This window comes from Condylura cristata, unplaced genomic scaffold (assembly GCF_000260355.1).
Source record: "Condylura cristata isolate star-nosed mole 26May11 unplaced genomic scaffold, ConCri1.0 scaffold00003, whole genome shotgun sequence".
Taxonomy (NCBI): Eukaryota; Metazoa; Chordata; class Mammalia; order Eulipotyphla; family Talpidae; genus Condylura; species Condylura cristata.
The window spans coordinates 49,117,852-49,134,097 of NW_004567104.1; the positions used below are offsets into that span (position 1 = coordinate 49,117,852).

The 16,246-nt window shown below is 42.6% G+C and overlaps 1 protein-coding gene across 4 annotated transcripts in view; it reads left to right on the forward strand.

Moving 5' to 3' along the window:
* The first annotated feature begins 34 nt into the window (after positions 1–34).
* The window catches only part of MINA (MYC induced nuclear antigen), a 47,855-nt gene continuing 31,643 nt past the window's right edge, over positions 35–16,246 (forward strand). For 3 of the 4 annotated variants that reach the window (XM_004675269.2, XM_012733099.1, XM_004675270.2), the window contains exons 1-4: positions 35–82; positions 5,164–5,625; positions 11,080–11,199; positions 12,553–12,681. In XM_004675269.2, the coding sequence (XP_004675326.2) occupies positions 5,194–5,625; positions 11,080–11,199; positions 12,553–12,681 (681 nt within the window). In that variant the 5' untranslated portion in view covers positions 35–82; positions 5,164–5,193. The remainder of the gene's footprint in view (positions 83–5,163; positions 5,626–11,079; positions 11,200–12,552; positions 12,682–16,246) is intronic. The other variant, XM_012733122.1, reaches the window with a different exon arrangement.

The window sequence follows — 16,246 nt, forward strand, 5'->3', positions numbered from 1 at the left end:
GCCCCGCGGCGTGCGCACGCCGTCCCGCCCCCAGCCGAGGAGCCGCCGGTTGTCTCGTGGTCGCGCGCAACAGGCCGAACCGGTGAGTGGGGGTGGCTCTGGCCCGCGGCTCCGCGCTTTGGGCGGCGGGGTTCAGGGGCTTCTACTTGGGGCTCGAGCGCGGGCCGAGGGGCGGACTGAGCCTGGGGCTTGGGGCTCCGGAGTCAGGGGGCGGGTGCGGTGGGGACGGGACCCGGGACGCGCGCCAACGTGCTCCGCGACCCGGCCACGCGGGCGGGTTGCGCACGCCGGGCCGGGGGCTGCTGGCCCCGGGGACGTGCCACGGTGGCCTGGGCACCCAGAGTAGCGCACGTGCTTGGCGGGAGGTTTCGAAACTGGGGAGAAGCGGGAAGAAAGTTTGGGGTTCATCATCTGGCAGGCCAAGGCGAGCCTGGGCCCCAGCGGCTCTCGGGAGCGTCACCACGTGTGTTGTGCTTTCCTGCTGTCAGGTCGTTTGGGTGGGGTTGGCTTGACAGCTGGGACCCCCTAAGCGGGGTGCGGCTGCCCCTCTTTCCTCTCTCCTCGGGTGACTTGAAAATTACATTTTATCGGACTATTCTTTCATTTGGCAATCATGTTTCTAGAACCAAGGTTGGGTTGTCCAACAGGTTAACAGTTAACACCAGTTTCTTGGCTGTGTTGTCAGGAAGCATGGGCCCTGGACGGTGATTTGCCTGGGATTCTGCCACTAGCTGGCGGTAAATCAGGTGCAGGCGTTGATTTCACTGGCCTCATCTTTAAATGGGAACAGCCTGATTTGCCCAGCTTCTTCCATCTTCGCCTCCCAGGCCTCATCCATTGCAAAGTCATGGTCACTAAAATATATTCACGATAACCAGTCCATTTTCTCTTTTTAAAATAGAACTGAAAAGGTAATGCCAATCAGAGCATCATCCACAGGATGCCAGTTATTCCTCTTTGTATTGATCAATGTTTCTGAACCAGCTTTTTTTTTTTCTTATAGAAGCCTCAGCACCTTGTTAAAGGCAACAATTTCTGTCATTTGTGTAAAGGGTACTTTTAAATGAGTTGAGTTTGTGTTCTCTGTTACTGGAACTAAAATTCATGTGGAGCACTTAAGTATGTTAGTGCAGGTTTCTGAAATGTTAATCCAGTATTCAGAAGACCCAGCTACCAGAAGTGTTAATCCAATAAGACCCAGAAATTTGTGTGTAGACTAGTGTTCCTGATGACTGAAAAACACTGATTGGCAGTTTAGAAAGACACGCACACCCCCCGTCTTCTGGTTGGTAATTTTTACCTGATGCCTGAGTCTTTTATCTGTTAAATGCTCAAGAAAGCAGCTGTATCCAGAAGAACAATCCCCAAACTAAGCATTTGTTTTCTCCCAACTCCTGTATAAGGCTTTTTTGAGAAACCCCCTTCTCTCAAATTAATACAAAAGATGTAAAAGGGAAACAGCAGGCATTTCTTGAGGACTTTGTGCCACAGCCTGTCCCAGCCTCTGAGAATAGTCAGATAGTTATCCTCTCCGGAAGCCATGTCATTACTACAGAAGAAACAGTATGCACTTAAAAATATAAAGGCTGTGTTAAATTTGCTGGCCATAGAATGGATTTCAATATTGATTTTCTCCTACTTTTAATCCTTCAAAGTTCTCTGGGCAGTGACTAAAATATGAACTGTAATCTTTTGACTTACTCTTTGCTTTTTTTTTTTTTAACTCTTTTAATACAGTTGCAGCTCACATTGGAAACATTGTATAAAAATAGTTACTGGCATATTTACTCTGTTACCATATAAAAACACTAATTGTTGTTTGGGTGGTCTGTGAAGTCAGGCAGACTTGTGTTGGCTATTCTTTCCTGATCCCACATTTTTTTGTTTAACATTTTTTTGTTTAACTATATTTGTCAGATTCTAAAACACGCTTTTTTATTTTCATGGTTTCTGAAATGGTAATGAGTTCGACAACTTTAAAATGTGGTAGGATTGTCCACTCCCCAAAAGTTATTAAGGATTGATTGTCTTACAATATGGGTCGTATGAGGATTAGAGAAATAGTAAATTTGCCCAATAACTCTAAGCTAGTTTACAGTTAACTGAGCCACTGGCCATTTCAGTACCGATGTTGGTAACAGTAAGTGGTATATCATTTGGCAGTTTAACTAGTGAAATTTGTGTTTTAACAAAGTACTTGTTTTGCATTAGTGGTGGTATTTTTATAGTGATTGTAGATGGAAAATTGCTTTATTTCTGATTAAGAAGTATCTTGCACACTTAACCATAGGTTTTGATGAATGTACTTATATATACTTATATACTGTGTTTAAAGAAATTAAGCTTTCACACATCCCTTAAGCTGACATAAGATAAGGATAAGAGGTGTGTGAATAAAAATTTTTTTTTCATCTTAAGTACCTTTAATGATACCAACCTTATGAACTAGTCTAATACTTTGTTTTAAAAAATAGATATGAGCAGTTTATTAGGGGATCCCTAAGACCAGTCTCTTGGTTTGGTCATTTGTTAAGACTTACAGGTGATTTATTATAGCAAAATGAGGCCAAGCTCTTAATTCCTTCCAGCAGCTAGTTGTGAAAACACATGTGAAATTGCTAGCCTAGGGAACTCATTAGATACTCAGTGCCCAGGGTCATATAGGCATACACTGCCTGAGGTTTATCAGAATTTCCAGAAAGAAAGCAGGTGTTCAGTATAATCACTTTGTACAGTTTAAGCACAGTGAATTGCTCTTATAAGTTACTGGTGGTTATTTAAATTCCACAAAAGTCAACTACAAGCTGGTCTTTCAAAGGGATGATAATAACTCCTGCACATGCGATACCTTTGCTGAATCTGTTCTTATCTCCTGTATTTCTCCATTGGCTCTGGGTTTTAAAGAGCAGCAATACTTTGTATCATGGAAGCCTTGATTCTTTAGTTGAGAAATTAAGCTGGTCTAATAACTTAAAAGGATAGAAAACATTTTTTTAAAAACTTCATGACATATCTTAAAATACTAAAGTTTATATCTAAGTGTTAACTTTTAGTGTTGGTTCCCCTGTCGGCCCGTGTTTCACCATAAGTACTGCATCTTTTGAAGGAACTGAGCTATTTGTGGGTACAAAATTTAGATGCTAAAAAATGAGACCTTTAGAGTTTTGTGTTCTGATATTTACACTTCCTAATTTGTTCACTTTAAGTTGCGATGCATTCTTTTTATAAATTAGTTGTTGGCAGTGTGACACATTGTTCCAGGATGCATGCTTTCCAGGTTCCATCTGTTACCAATGCGGGTTTCCATTTCCCTTAGCTAATAAAAGCAGTCAACTTGAAAAGGAAGATACTCAGTAGTTTAATTTGTCGACAGACTGATGCAGGCCAGCAGACTCATGTCTGAAAGCCCACAGTCCTGCACTTTGGCTGAGGGCAGGGGATTTATCCAGAGTTACATAGGAGTGGAAGGGGGGGTGGGCAGGGGTCTGCGTGTTTATCTTTGCAATCTGTTGATGCCATCACCTGGTGATTAGCAATTCCACACAGTGTGGTTAGCAATTCAGAATGTTACCTTCCTAATGATGCTTTTTTCCCTTGGGAATGGAAAGGAGATAGAAATGCTTATCTGGTGGGGCAGAAAGGGAGTCTTATCACACTATTATAATTTTAAAAATGTTAATTATTTTATCATTGTATCATTCTTACCCCACAGTATTGCTGAAATACAGTTTAGGTATAATAACAAGACACCAGAAAACAGTGTCTTTGCAATTCTGATAGCCCATTACTGTACAAAACAATAACAGATATAGACAAGTTACTGGTCTTGGAAGTTGCTTTTTATAAGCACAGAAGTAATTCTTCAGTGGTGACGTGGATAACTTTAGGAATTTGGTGAAAGCAATTCTTGCTACCCACCCCCCCCCCCTTTTCAGAAGAAAAAAAAAAGTATTTAAGATAGAATTTGTGGTGTCAGGAACTTCATGCATTTTGAATTACCATTTTTGAGGCTCAGAGGAGGAACTACCTGCATTATAAAGTGAGTTTGAGGTAGTTCTGAGAAAAGCTCGGCCATGCTGGGCATGTCCTCACCTAGCTACAAAGTGTGGACTGTGGACCAGCAGCAGCAACCTTACTTGCAAGCAGCGAGAGGACTCACCAGAGAGAGAGGGGAACAGAACAGGCAGATCCAGGAAGTACACTGCTGAGGGGAGCAGTGGGCGGGTCAGGAGAGGTCTCCCTCCTCACGTGGATCACCTCCGGGGCAGGCGGGGTTCGAACTCATACTGAAGTGGCATTTTAGCTTCTTAGTGCTGTGCTTTAACCTGCTGTGCCACCAGGGAGTGCCCTCTTGCAAGCTTCTTAGAAGGTCAGAATCTCAAGCCCAACCTTAGATCTTGCTGCCCAGGTCATATGTCTACAACTAATGTTGGAGAAGAACTGTTACAGGGTGATAATGTTGGTATTTTTTATGTCCTATTTAAAAAGTTGTTTATTGTTATTAAAGATTTGGTATGTAACTGTGTTTAGCCTTCAATTTTCAGTGCCTTATTTTTTTAATTGAGGGTTGGGGAGGGTTTGATAAAATATCTATTTTCAGAATAAGCTGAAATTTGGAAGTGCTCTAGTTAGGCAGAGATTTGTGCCCTAACCTCCTGATGAGGCCTGTGGCCTAAGGCCTGTTGTTTGACCTCCTGAACAGCAGGTGGTGTGGCATTTGTTGGTAATTCTCCACCCAGCATTTGTTACTCAGAGTGCATTTAATGAGATTTTGGACCTAGTACTAAGTGAAGCCAAATTCTAATTGTTGATTTTGCTGTATCAGCTGCCCAGGTTAAAACTGTAATTAGGAACTGCTGAGGTTCTCAAATAATTTAATTTGGATAATTATCCCTTCTTATAAATGGATAATTAATTCCACAGCTCAGTGCTGTGTACAAGAAAAACGTGTTTTCCTTTAAGTGACTAGTGTTTGAGGTTGAATCATTTCTTGGAACAAATGGTATTATCTTAAGGATGTATCTTATCCTGGAGGAAATAGCATTGACTTATAAACGGTTCTCATGAAGGCATAATGTTCACGCACATTGTGTGTGCATAATTTGCTAACCAATACTGGCATTCTTGGTAAACCTAACCACGTGTGTTGTGTTCTTTTGGTAGGTTTCCGTGCTTTGTCTTGAAGACAGAACAATGCCAAAGAAAGCGAAGGCTGCAGGGAATGGGAAGGAAGAGGGGCCTGTGCCTTGTAAACAGGTGAAAGTGGAGGCAGCTGGTGAAGTTTTTGCTTTAAACTTTGACAGTCCCAGTGGGCTGTTTGAAAGTTTAATCTCACCCATCAAGACAGAGACGTTTTTTAAGGAGTTTTGGGAGCAGAAGCCCCTTCTCATTCAGAGAGATGATCCTGCCCTGGCCACATACTACCAGGCACTGTTCAGGCTGTCAGATCTGAAGAGTCTGTGTGGCCAGGGTATGTACTACGGAAGAGATGTCAATGTCTGCCGGTGTGTCAATGGCAAGAAGAAGGTTTTAAATAAAGATGGCAAGGCACACTTTCTTCAGCTGCGAAAAGATTTTGATCAGAAAAGGGCAACAATTCAGTTTCACCAGCCACAGAGATTTAAGGTAATAGGTTCTCCCCAGTGAAGAATCAGCATGTGTATTCAATTGCTAACATTTGGCCACAGTTGAGCTCAGGAATGAACCTGTGGGTTCATGATTAGCCTCCTGCTAGTTTGAGAAGAGGTGGCTGTGTCCTCACAGATATTTCCACCTTAGGTGATTTCTGTTATCCTTTTTTTTTTTTTAAGATTTATTTATTTGTGTATATAGAACTGGAGTACAGGCCAGAGGCTCAGGGGCGGCGAGAGACTTCACCAGAGAAAGAGTGGGGAGCAGAACAGGCAGATCAACCAAATGCACTGCTGAGGGGAGCAGCGGGCGGGTCAGGAGAGGTCTGCCACGCCATGTGGTCACCTCCGGGGCAGGCGGGGATCGAACTCATGCTGATGTGGCTTTAGCTTCTCAGTGCTGTGCTTTAACCCTCTGCGCCACCAGGGAGGACCAGTTTTCTGTTATCCTTTTACGGAACTGTTAGAATCTCCCAGCAACTCAGGATGGATACAGGTACCATTGAGCTGCAAAAACTATAGTTATATTGCCAATCTGAAAAGCTTATTAAAGAGCATTACACCTCCAGGAACGAGCATGTTCCTTGGTTTGTGTTTTGAGATATGGCAAATGTATCTGTTTGGTTTACTCCATCACTGCAACACAAGATAGCATCAAGATAATCATGTTCTTGAAGTTATCTCCCTTTACTGCCTACACCCAAGTGGAGACTTAAGAGCTGTGACTAGATCATGCCAGGTGCATGTTCAGGAAAAAGACTTCACATTGAGGTGCAAGACCCTGGAACTGTTCTGCAGAGGTAGTCCTAGGTGGAGAATAGTGTTGTTTTGCAAGTCTTGAAGATTGGCTTACTTTGTAATTTTTCTACATCACTGATTAACATTTGAGAAATAACTTTCCTGCTCTGTACTTAGTCTCTGCATTTATCACATGCAGACTTAGGATAAACCAGTCTTTTTCATACAGGTTTGAAATTTTTATGAGTCCTATTTTGAGTTTTAGATAAAATTTTATCCAGATTCAGAAAGCCCTTCTGTGACCCATGTCTGAAACAGAATGTTACTGTGAGAGGAAAATGGTTTGTGAGGTTTCGTATCAAAGGGAGTAAATTCTGGCTGTGTTGGTGGCTCCTGAGATACGGTCCTTCGTAATGTTTCCCGGGACAGAATTGGAAGGTTGCCCTGTTAGGTCCCATTAGGCCTCATCTGCTCTTTGTCTTTCTAAAAGATCCTGAACCTGTTTGTACTCTGAATGAAGTATAAATAGTGTTGAGATTTTCCAGATACTCCATCTCAGTTAATCAGAAGTTGAAATGTTCCTGGAAAGCAGCTCTTTGGCCCTAGCCCCAACAGGAATTTATAAATAGGGATAGCATGGTGTTTTTCCTTGAAAACCTGGTCCTTGGCTCTTTCTGGATAAAAACAGCACCTTTTAAAAGTGGTTTTTAGTGGGCCCTCCCTGGTGGTGCAGCGGGTTAAAGCGCAGCACTAAGAAGCTAAAGCCACTTCCTCATGAGTTCGATCCCCGCCTGCCCCGGAGGTGACCACATGGCGCGGCAGACCTCTCCTGACTCGTCCACTGCTCCCCTCAGCAGTGTACTTCATTTGTCTGCCTGTTCTGCTCCTCGCTCTGTCTCTGGTGAATCCTCTCACCCTCCACATCTCTGGCCTGTACCCCAGTTCTGTATGAATAAATAAATAAATCTTTTTTAAAAAAAGTATTTTTTAGCAACCTATGTCTATGACCACAAAAGATTAGTGAAGTTGATACTTTGTGATTTGGTCACAGACCAGCAGAAAGTTGGTGTGTGTGGTGTCCTGACTGTCATTTCTGTACCCTGACCTTGTTGATGGAGCTCTTTGGCCAGGTTTATTAAAACAGAAAAGATGCAATCTGTTTCATTTTTCTATTTCCACCACAACTACCAGAAAGAGCCATGAGCTGTACAGCTAATCTTTTTACACTAGAGACTGGGGTTTGAAATTCGTATTAGGAGGATTAGCATTGTGGGTTCTTTAGTAATCAGCATATTACTGTTGGGATAGAAAGTCTAAGGCAGTTATCACCAGTTAGGGTAGTTAGGTTGAGACAAACCACCCCTTATTTCTGTGAACATGTACAGCTTATTCTAGGAGCCTGCAGATGAGGGAGTAGGTAACCAGAGCTATAAATTGTTTCCCACCTGTGTTGGGAATTCACAGATCAGAAGTCCTGGTGAATTTACCCAGTATTTAGACATGTGTTCACCTTGAAACATCCACAGACATTTAAAATAATTATGTTAGTCACTGTGGCCTCTTTGAAACATCCACAGACATTTAAAATAATTATGGTAGTCACTGTGGCCCCTGTTTTATATGTAAGGAAGCAGGATTTCACGGAGGTGACTTTTTATAAGGACTATTTTTTTTCAAACAAACTTTTCTGACTCCAAAAATACAGAATTTCCCTAAAGTACTATGAAAGGTGTAATTTAGATGTTGTAGGGCTTTTGGCATGTTTGTTACTGCCTTTCTTTAGGCCTATACATGGTCTTACCCAGCATTCAGTGAGGATTGGGGAGTGAAGCTGTGAGGAGGTTGTTCCTAACCAGGCCAGAGGCGACTGCGTCCTATTCCTTGGCTTCTTTACACATAGCTGGGTGTCAGAAGTTATGAAGACAGATTTTTGTTTGTGCCTGCCAAACATTGATAAAGCAGGAATATTTGTCACCTGCTCTGCAATTTAAATAGTATTTGAGATAAGCTATTTTGGTTGTTATCCACAATCTTAAGTACAGGAGACTTTGTTTTACAAAAGAACCTGAAGTCACCAAGCTTGTAACTACAATTTGGACTCTAGACCTCATTCTAGTAGGCCACACTTAGATCCAGAGCTAGTGGTACAGGAAAATGGAAAAATGCACAGTATCTGCATCAATTACATACCCACCTGCTGAGTGAGGAGCCAGAAAGCCACTCAGGGTCCTGAGACACTTCTCAGGTCATCAGAGAAGCCCTGGTCCTTCAGAGGTTATAGTCACTATGTGAGCATAACTATAGAGCCAGGCCTGCTGGCCCCTCCTTGGTATCAGTTAGGCCACTTGGGAGTTTTGTTAACTGGAACCATTCAGATGTCATACAATTCTTCCTGTTTTTAGTAGAAGCTCTAAAATCTATAGAGAATTATACAAAGATGTCTCCCATTCAAATGCTGGCCCAGTTGTATCCCATTTGATAATTTTAATACTATAAGTTCTCTTTTCAGTCTCATGGTACAATTGACTCTACAACTGTGGTCAGGAAGTCAGTTGGCAAATATTTTAAATATGTACTAGTGTCTTTGATGCGCCAGGTTCTGTACATTCACATGCTTGAAACTTTGGCCTCTTCAGTGTCCTCTGCAAGTCATTTTAAGAGAGAGAGGCAGTAGACTTGTGTTTAAATTTATCAACTCTGGAACCAAGCTGCCTAGATTTGAATTCTGGCCCCATCACTTTTTTATTTTTAAAGATTTATTTATTTATTTATTTGTACAGAACTGGGGTACAGGCCAGAGATGCGGAGGGTGAGAGGATTCACCAGAGACAAAGCGGGGTGCAGACGAAGTACACTGCTGAGGGGAGCAACGGGCGGGTCAGGAGAGGTCTGCCACGCCATGTGGTCGCCTCCAGGGCAGGTGGGGATCGAACTCATGCGGAAGTGGCTTAAGCTTCTTAGTGCTGTGCTTTAACCCGCTGTGCCACCAGGGAGGGCCCCCCATCACTTTTTATCTGTGTTCTTGTCTTGGTTTCCCCATCAGTGCCTCTTAAAGGGTAGAGTTGTTGGAAGCTTATGTAATAAATGTACATCCAGCCCTTAGAAGCAGTGCCCAGCACTAGGAAGTGCTAATATCTACATGACCTTATTGTTCTCTCTCCACATCTCCCTGGAAAAATTAGTTTTCTTCTTGCAGGAACATATAGCTCCTCGTTAGGCCCCTTCCTCTGAATGGCCGCTTGCCCAGTGGTTTATTGCTAAAGAGAGGGAGCATTACTCAGCCCTGTTCTCTTCCTCTCTGTGCTCTCCTCCTGGTTAGTCCCACTGCTCCTGTTGCTTTTTTTAAAATTGAAGCAACACTGGTTTATCACGTAAGATAGGTTAGTGTTGTAAGTCTTCTGTATATGCCATACTAAGTGTACCACTAAAAGTCTAATTCCATCCTTCACTCTACAGTTGATTCACCTGATTTACCTTCCCTTCTGGGAAGGTAAATCACATTTTATTTTTGTTTTAGCTTGTTCACTTATGTATGCTCATATGAGTGAATGAAATTATACAGTGTTTGTGTTTTGTCATCTGACTTCTAAGAATAATACCTTCTAGATTCATCCTTATTGTAAATAGTATTTCATCTTTCTTTTAATAGCCAGGTAGTGTTCCATTGTATGTCTGTGCCAGATCTCCTTTATCCAGTCATCTGTTGATGCGTACCTAGGTTGTTTCTAACTCTTTGCTATTTTAAACAATGATGTGCTAATGCGTACCTAGGTTGTTTCTAACTCTTTACTATATTGAACAATGATGTTCTAAATTTTGCTATATCCTGTAGGTTCTTATAACTTGAATATTCATTTGGATGATTTCTAGTTTCACATAATTGTGATTTGAAAATATGCCTGATATTTCTATAGGATTCTCTTAATCGTTCCTTAATAGTTAACTGTTCCTTTTGTGTGGGGGAGCAAAGTAAAAATTACTCTATTTTGCCATCTTTCCATGGCTTTAAATATCAATTTTGTGTAGGCAGTTCCCAAATGAAATCTCCACATGGGAATCTTAGCAACTCAGAGTCAACATTTCTAATACCTATCTCTTCCTTTTCTTTCTTAAACATTTATTCTTTTGCATGTCTTTCCCCATTTTAATAAATGAAATTAGGCTCTGAGAGAGCTTTTTTGTTGTTAAAGATTTTATTTTTTTTATGCATACAGAACTGGGATACACGTGCAGGGGCAGGGAGAGGATTCACCAGAGAAAGAGTGGGAACAGGCAGGTAATGAAGTACATTGCTCAGGGGAGCAGAGGGCGGGTCAAGAATGGTCTGCTGCACCATGTGGATCACCTATGGGGCCAGGGATGGAACTCGCACTAAAGTGGCTGCTGCCAGATTCATAGTGCTGTGCTCCAACCTGCTGCGCCACCAGGGAGGGTCTATAGTGAGCTTTTAAAATGTAAGTTGGTTCATGTCATTGTCCTGCTTAAAGTCCTTTCCAAAGATTGCCTGCATTGCCAGTCTTTCACTTTATCTGCTCACATCCTTTCTTTAAAATGCAAAATTCTTGATGGCAGAGGTGTTGGCTTTTCACTGCTGAATTTCTAGTACCTGCAGTGTAATAGCTGTGTGATGAAGACTTGTTAAGTGAATTAAAAATGTTCTCTTTTTTCCAATATATTTTCACACCTTTCTCCCCACTTTTTTCTTTCAAAGGATGAGCTTTGGAGGATCCAAGAGAAGCTAGAATGCTACTTTGGCTCCTTGGTTGGCTCTAATGTGTACATAACCCCTGCCGGCTCTCAGGGCCTGCCACCCCATTATGATGATGTGGAGGTAAGAAACTTGCTTGAAACGGGAAGCAAGTTGGGGTTGCTTCGAGCCCAGTTAGTGTAATTGTCAGGGTTCAGTTGAACGCTTGGGCTAGGTCTTTGTCTGCGCTTTATGGTCTCTGTAGATCTTGACCTCATCTGATTGTTAGCCAAAATTAATTCCACCAAACTGGTTTCCTGCTCCTTCTCCAAGGGAGAGATTGTTTCCAACCATACTAATATAAACATTCCTGCGAAAGTTATTTTTAAAATTTATCTGTGGAAAGTGTGATCGACTTTTTTGTTAATTTTATAACATATGGTCTTTAATAAGGTAAGGTCACAATCCTTAATGTGCTTTCATTTCGTCCCTTTCTTTGTAGCTGCCCAAAATAGGTATTTTTTTTTTTAATTTGTGAAAGTCTTAGGGCAGTTTGGATGAAGGTCTTGGTTTCACTTAAACACTGGAACTGTGACAAATGTTGATTTCACTGTTATGTGGCTGCCAAAAAAAGTTAACTCTTTGATGTAGGTACTTTATGGTTTTATTTTTGTACCAATACATGATATGAATAGTTAGTAGTAAAAAAATATTTTCCCCTTTGAGAGCAATTGGCATCAAAACATTTTCCAAAAAGTGTTTTACAATATTTTTATTAACAAAGCATTACAATTCTTTGAATGAAGAATTAAAAACTGGAAGTTTTCTTTCCTGCCAGCTATTATGTTCAGGATTTTAGACATTTGCTATCTAAATTAAATGGGTACAGATTATGTATGGGTTTATAACATATAGAAGATTTGAGTGAATGAGATAGTGGGTACACAGTAGGATATAACAAATGTAGCAAGGCTTTATGAAGGTGAAAATTATGAATAATCTTCCAGTATCAGGGCTGCTGGTTACCTGTTTTTAAAAGGAAAAACCAGTAGTGACCACTTTTATATGTGTGGTGTGAAAATTCATCTCTGATCTTACACTTTTTTATAAAGATTTATTATTTATTTGTACATACAGAACTGGGGTACAAACCAGGGGTACAGGGGCGGTGAGAGGCTTCACCAGAGATAGAGTGGGGAGCAGAACAGGCAGATCAACAAAGTATACTGCTGAGGGGAGCAGCGGGCGGGTCAGGAGAGGTCTGCTGCACCATGTGGTCACCTCCGGAGCGTGGTATTGAACTGCACTGAAGTGGCTGCGGCCAGCTTGCAGTGCTGCGTCCCAACCTTGTGCGCCACCAGGAGAGACCCTGATCTTTCATTTTTATTTTTCATCTGAAACTTGTACTTTGTCTGACTCTTGGAAGGCTAGTATTGTAGAAGCGCTTCGCCCATGAGTTGTTGGAAGCGCTCTGACACTCTGTTCCTGTGACTATAGGTTTTCATCCTGCAGCTGGAGGGAGAGAAACACTGGCGCCTCTACCACCCCACTGTGCCCCTGGCGCGAGAGTACAGCGTGGAGTCGGAGGACAGGATTGGGCGACCGACACATGAGTTCACGTTGAAGGTACAGGAGCCAGGTTTTCGTGTTGGTGTAATGGTCCCCAGGAGAATGTACCCAAGAGACAGTGGGGGGCTGTCACTCTGGTCAGCCTGCACATGAGGCTTCTGAAGGAGACTTGGTACTTTGTACTTGTAAAGGGAGCTGAGGAAGTGTTAAGTTCATTTTCCCAGTCGCTGTCTCCAAATGTCTTCCAGTTTCAACAGGAATGAATTATGAATTCAGTGGCTACCGATTTTTTTAGTGTAAAAGTGGGCACCTTTTGTTGTGTCCGAGAGCACGGTGAGTGCTGGATTCTAGGTTGCTTGGGCAGAGCCTCTCAGGGACCACTGAAGTTATTTCTCAGTAAAGTTTCAACTTGACCCATTTTGCTCTGATTATGTGGTGTAGAAAATTCTCTCTGTGCTCTCCTCCCCTGCCTCTGGTAATTATGAAGGTGCTTGTATTCTCCTCCAGGAAGCCAGGTGGCTGGTCAAGTGCTGGTTAGTGGGCAACTTGCTGATGAGAAAGTTTGGACAGCATTATAGCCACATGATAGTCATTTCCCAGCACATGAGGTTGTTGCTGAAAAGGAATTGCTCCACAATTCAAACTCCCTTTTCCTAAAAAACACAAATTTAATTTCCTTCTGTATCTATAATAGGTAACATGAACCACTCCAAAGAGTCTACCAATGTGACATATAGAAGTAGTTTTTATATTTCTCATGTTTTAAAGAATTTTTTTCGGATTGTTACTCACTGTAATGTGTGCCTTTCTTGATTTTACAATCTTTGCCTGCCTGCTAATAGCTGAGGAAGCAATCTCCCGGTTTGAGTGGGCACTTCCACTTCTGCAGACTTAAATACGACAGTAAAGGTGCTATCTTCTTTATTTGCTGTGCTCTTGTCAGCAAACTGTGACCTATATGTCAAAAATCTGGCTTGCTGCCTATTTTGTAAATACAGTTTGTTGGAACAGGACAGACTCCTGATGTGCTGTCTAGGGCTGCATCACATTACCATGGCAGAGCCTGCGAGCTGCCAGAGACCGTGTGGTCACATGTCAGGAATATTCACTAACTGGCCTTTTACAGAAAGTTGGCAACCTTCAGCCATGGTGAACATGTTTATTTAGGCTCTGGGTCGATTATTTTTAGGCTGAAGACTAAGCTGAGGCTCAGCCAGAGCTGAGTTAGGCACACTGACTCTTTGAAGGTCAGGCTTCATCAGGTCTTCCAAGGTAGGGGGTGGAGTACCTGTTAACTGCACCCGTTCTCACTGCAGTTCATTAAGAGAAGCCCAGGTCTGGAAGGAGAGAGGGAGAGAGCACTAGCGCATAGCATAAAGTTTCTCAAGTTGTCTGTGTATAGGGCGTGAGTTTTAATGAGGGGACTTTGTTAACGACTTCTGCGTTTAAATGTTTACTATGAAAAACAGAAAAGCTTGGGCTCCCTGGGAGAGGCATTGTGGTGGGAGTGCAGTAGGAGGCTTGGAGCTCCTTCCACCCCTCTTCTGTCCACTCAGGTGGCAGCCTGTGCAGTGAGCACCACTCCCAACTTGGGACCTTGGAGCGAAGACCTTCCCTAGAGTAGTAACATTTCCATCCTATGACTTGGAGCTGACAGATCTGAGTTTGAATTTAGCAGCTGTCGCTTAAGGGGATGCATGTTCTTGGTCAGAAGACTTTTCTAAATGCCAGTTTCTTTTTAACATGGAGATCATAAAGTTTACCTTGTAGGTTGTGAGGTATGAAAAAGATTACTTTGAAGTTTACAGTGAAATGACTAAAAGACATGTCTGTTTGCATTTGTTTTCCTCTTGCTGCTTATCAAGTTAGCACAAACCCAGGGCCTGGAAACAACACATTTCATAGTTCTAAGCAGGTCAGAAGTTCAGTAGGGGTTTTGCTTGGCCGAAATCATGAACATCAGCAGGACTGTTGCTTGTAATGGCTCCAGGGCAGAATGCGTTTCCTTGTCTCTCCCAGCTTCTAGGGGCCGCCTGTTTACCTTGGCTCATCACCCTTCTTCCTCCTCCACATCCACAGCACGAAGCCTGGTCTCTCTCACCCTGACCTTGCTCTGTTTCTCTTTCCTCTTGTCCTCTTCTACTTTTAAGGAGCTTGTGGTTAGTTGACCTACCTAGATGTTCAAGATTGACCTACCTAGATGTTCAAGATTGATCTCCCTATCATCTTAACTCCATTTACAACCTTCATTCATTTTGTCCATGCAACTTAAATATTCACAGGTACCTGATTAGGGGGCAGACATCTTTGGCGACCTGACACAATGCCCTGTGTTTGTTTCCTCTTTTTCTCTGTTCTCAGAGCCCTCCCCTGCAGACTTTTATCCCCACCATCCCTTTAGAACCACTGTCCCTTTGTCAGCGTAGGGTTGTGCTCCCTCTCTCAGCCTGCCTGTCAACAGTGGCTGACGCCATGGTCATTCCTGCATCTTGCTGGGCTCCCAGGATGCCACATTCTCTTGGTTCTTTCCACCTTATTGACTGTTCTGTTCATTTTTGTTGCACTGTCCTCAGTTGGTCTTTCCATTTCTAAAAGTTAGGGTGCCAGAGCTCATTTTCTGGACCTCTTTTTGTAATCCACATCTACCTTCATGATTTTAAATGAGATGTATTTTAAATGCTGTTTTATGTCTCTAGTTCATGTCTGTAAACTAGTCACATATCCAGCTGCCTTCTTAATGGCTCCACTGGAAGATAAAAGATACCACAAGTTTAATATTCTGCAAACCGGACTCCCGCCTACCAGCCTCCTCCTCCCTGTAAAGGCCTCACCAGTCTTCTGCTTGTTCTGTACAAATACCCTTGGACTTTGGATTATAGGAAAGCCACCTTTTTGGTATATTATTTTTAGACTTATGCTGGTATAACAGCCATAATAATTCTTTTGCGATCCTGTGAACCTTTACCCACTCCTCCAGTGGCATTCTCTTAAATTCAGAGAAAAGCCAAGTCCTTAGAACAGTCCCGAAGGCCCTGTGATCTGGGTTCTCTGCTGCCTTCTCCTTCCCTTCCTGTTGCCTCCACCTCACTCTCTGCCCTCTAGCCACACAGGCCTCCCCATGCTCTCAACTATGCGAGGCACGTCCAGCCTCAGGCCCTGTGCTCGCTCCCCTGACAGCCTGGAATCCTTCCCTGGTAGTCACATGGCTGGCTTTCTCCTTTCCTAAAACCTCTCCTGAAATGTCACTAGCAAAGCAAGGGTTCACTGATTGACCTGGGTAGAACAGTTCCTTTTTTTATATATATATCATTTATTATTTTTTTCCTTTTTAAAAAAATTTTATAAAAGTTTATTTTTACATCATTTTGTACATTTTTTTTTTCTTTCTCAGTTGTAATCCCTGCGGGTTTCCATCACCAAGTCACCTATGTGCCATCACCATAATCCGTGTACTTCCCTCCCCACCTCCCCGTTTTGGATCCCATTCCCCACTCCACCTCCACAAAATGTCTCTGGTATATGGCTGTTCGTTATTCTTGTTATTTTCTCGCCTGGTCCATTATACTCCTGCTATGAGTGAAACCATCCGGTATTTTTCTTTCTCTTTCTGGCTTATCTCACT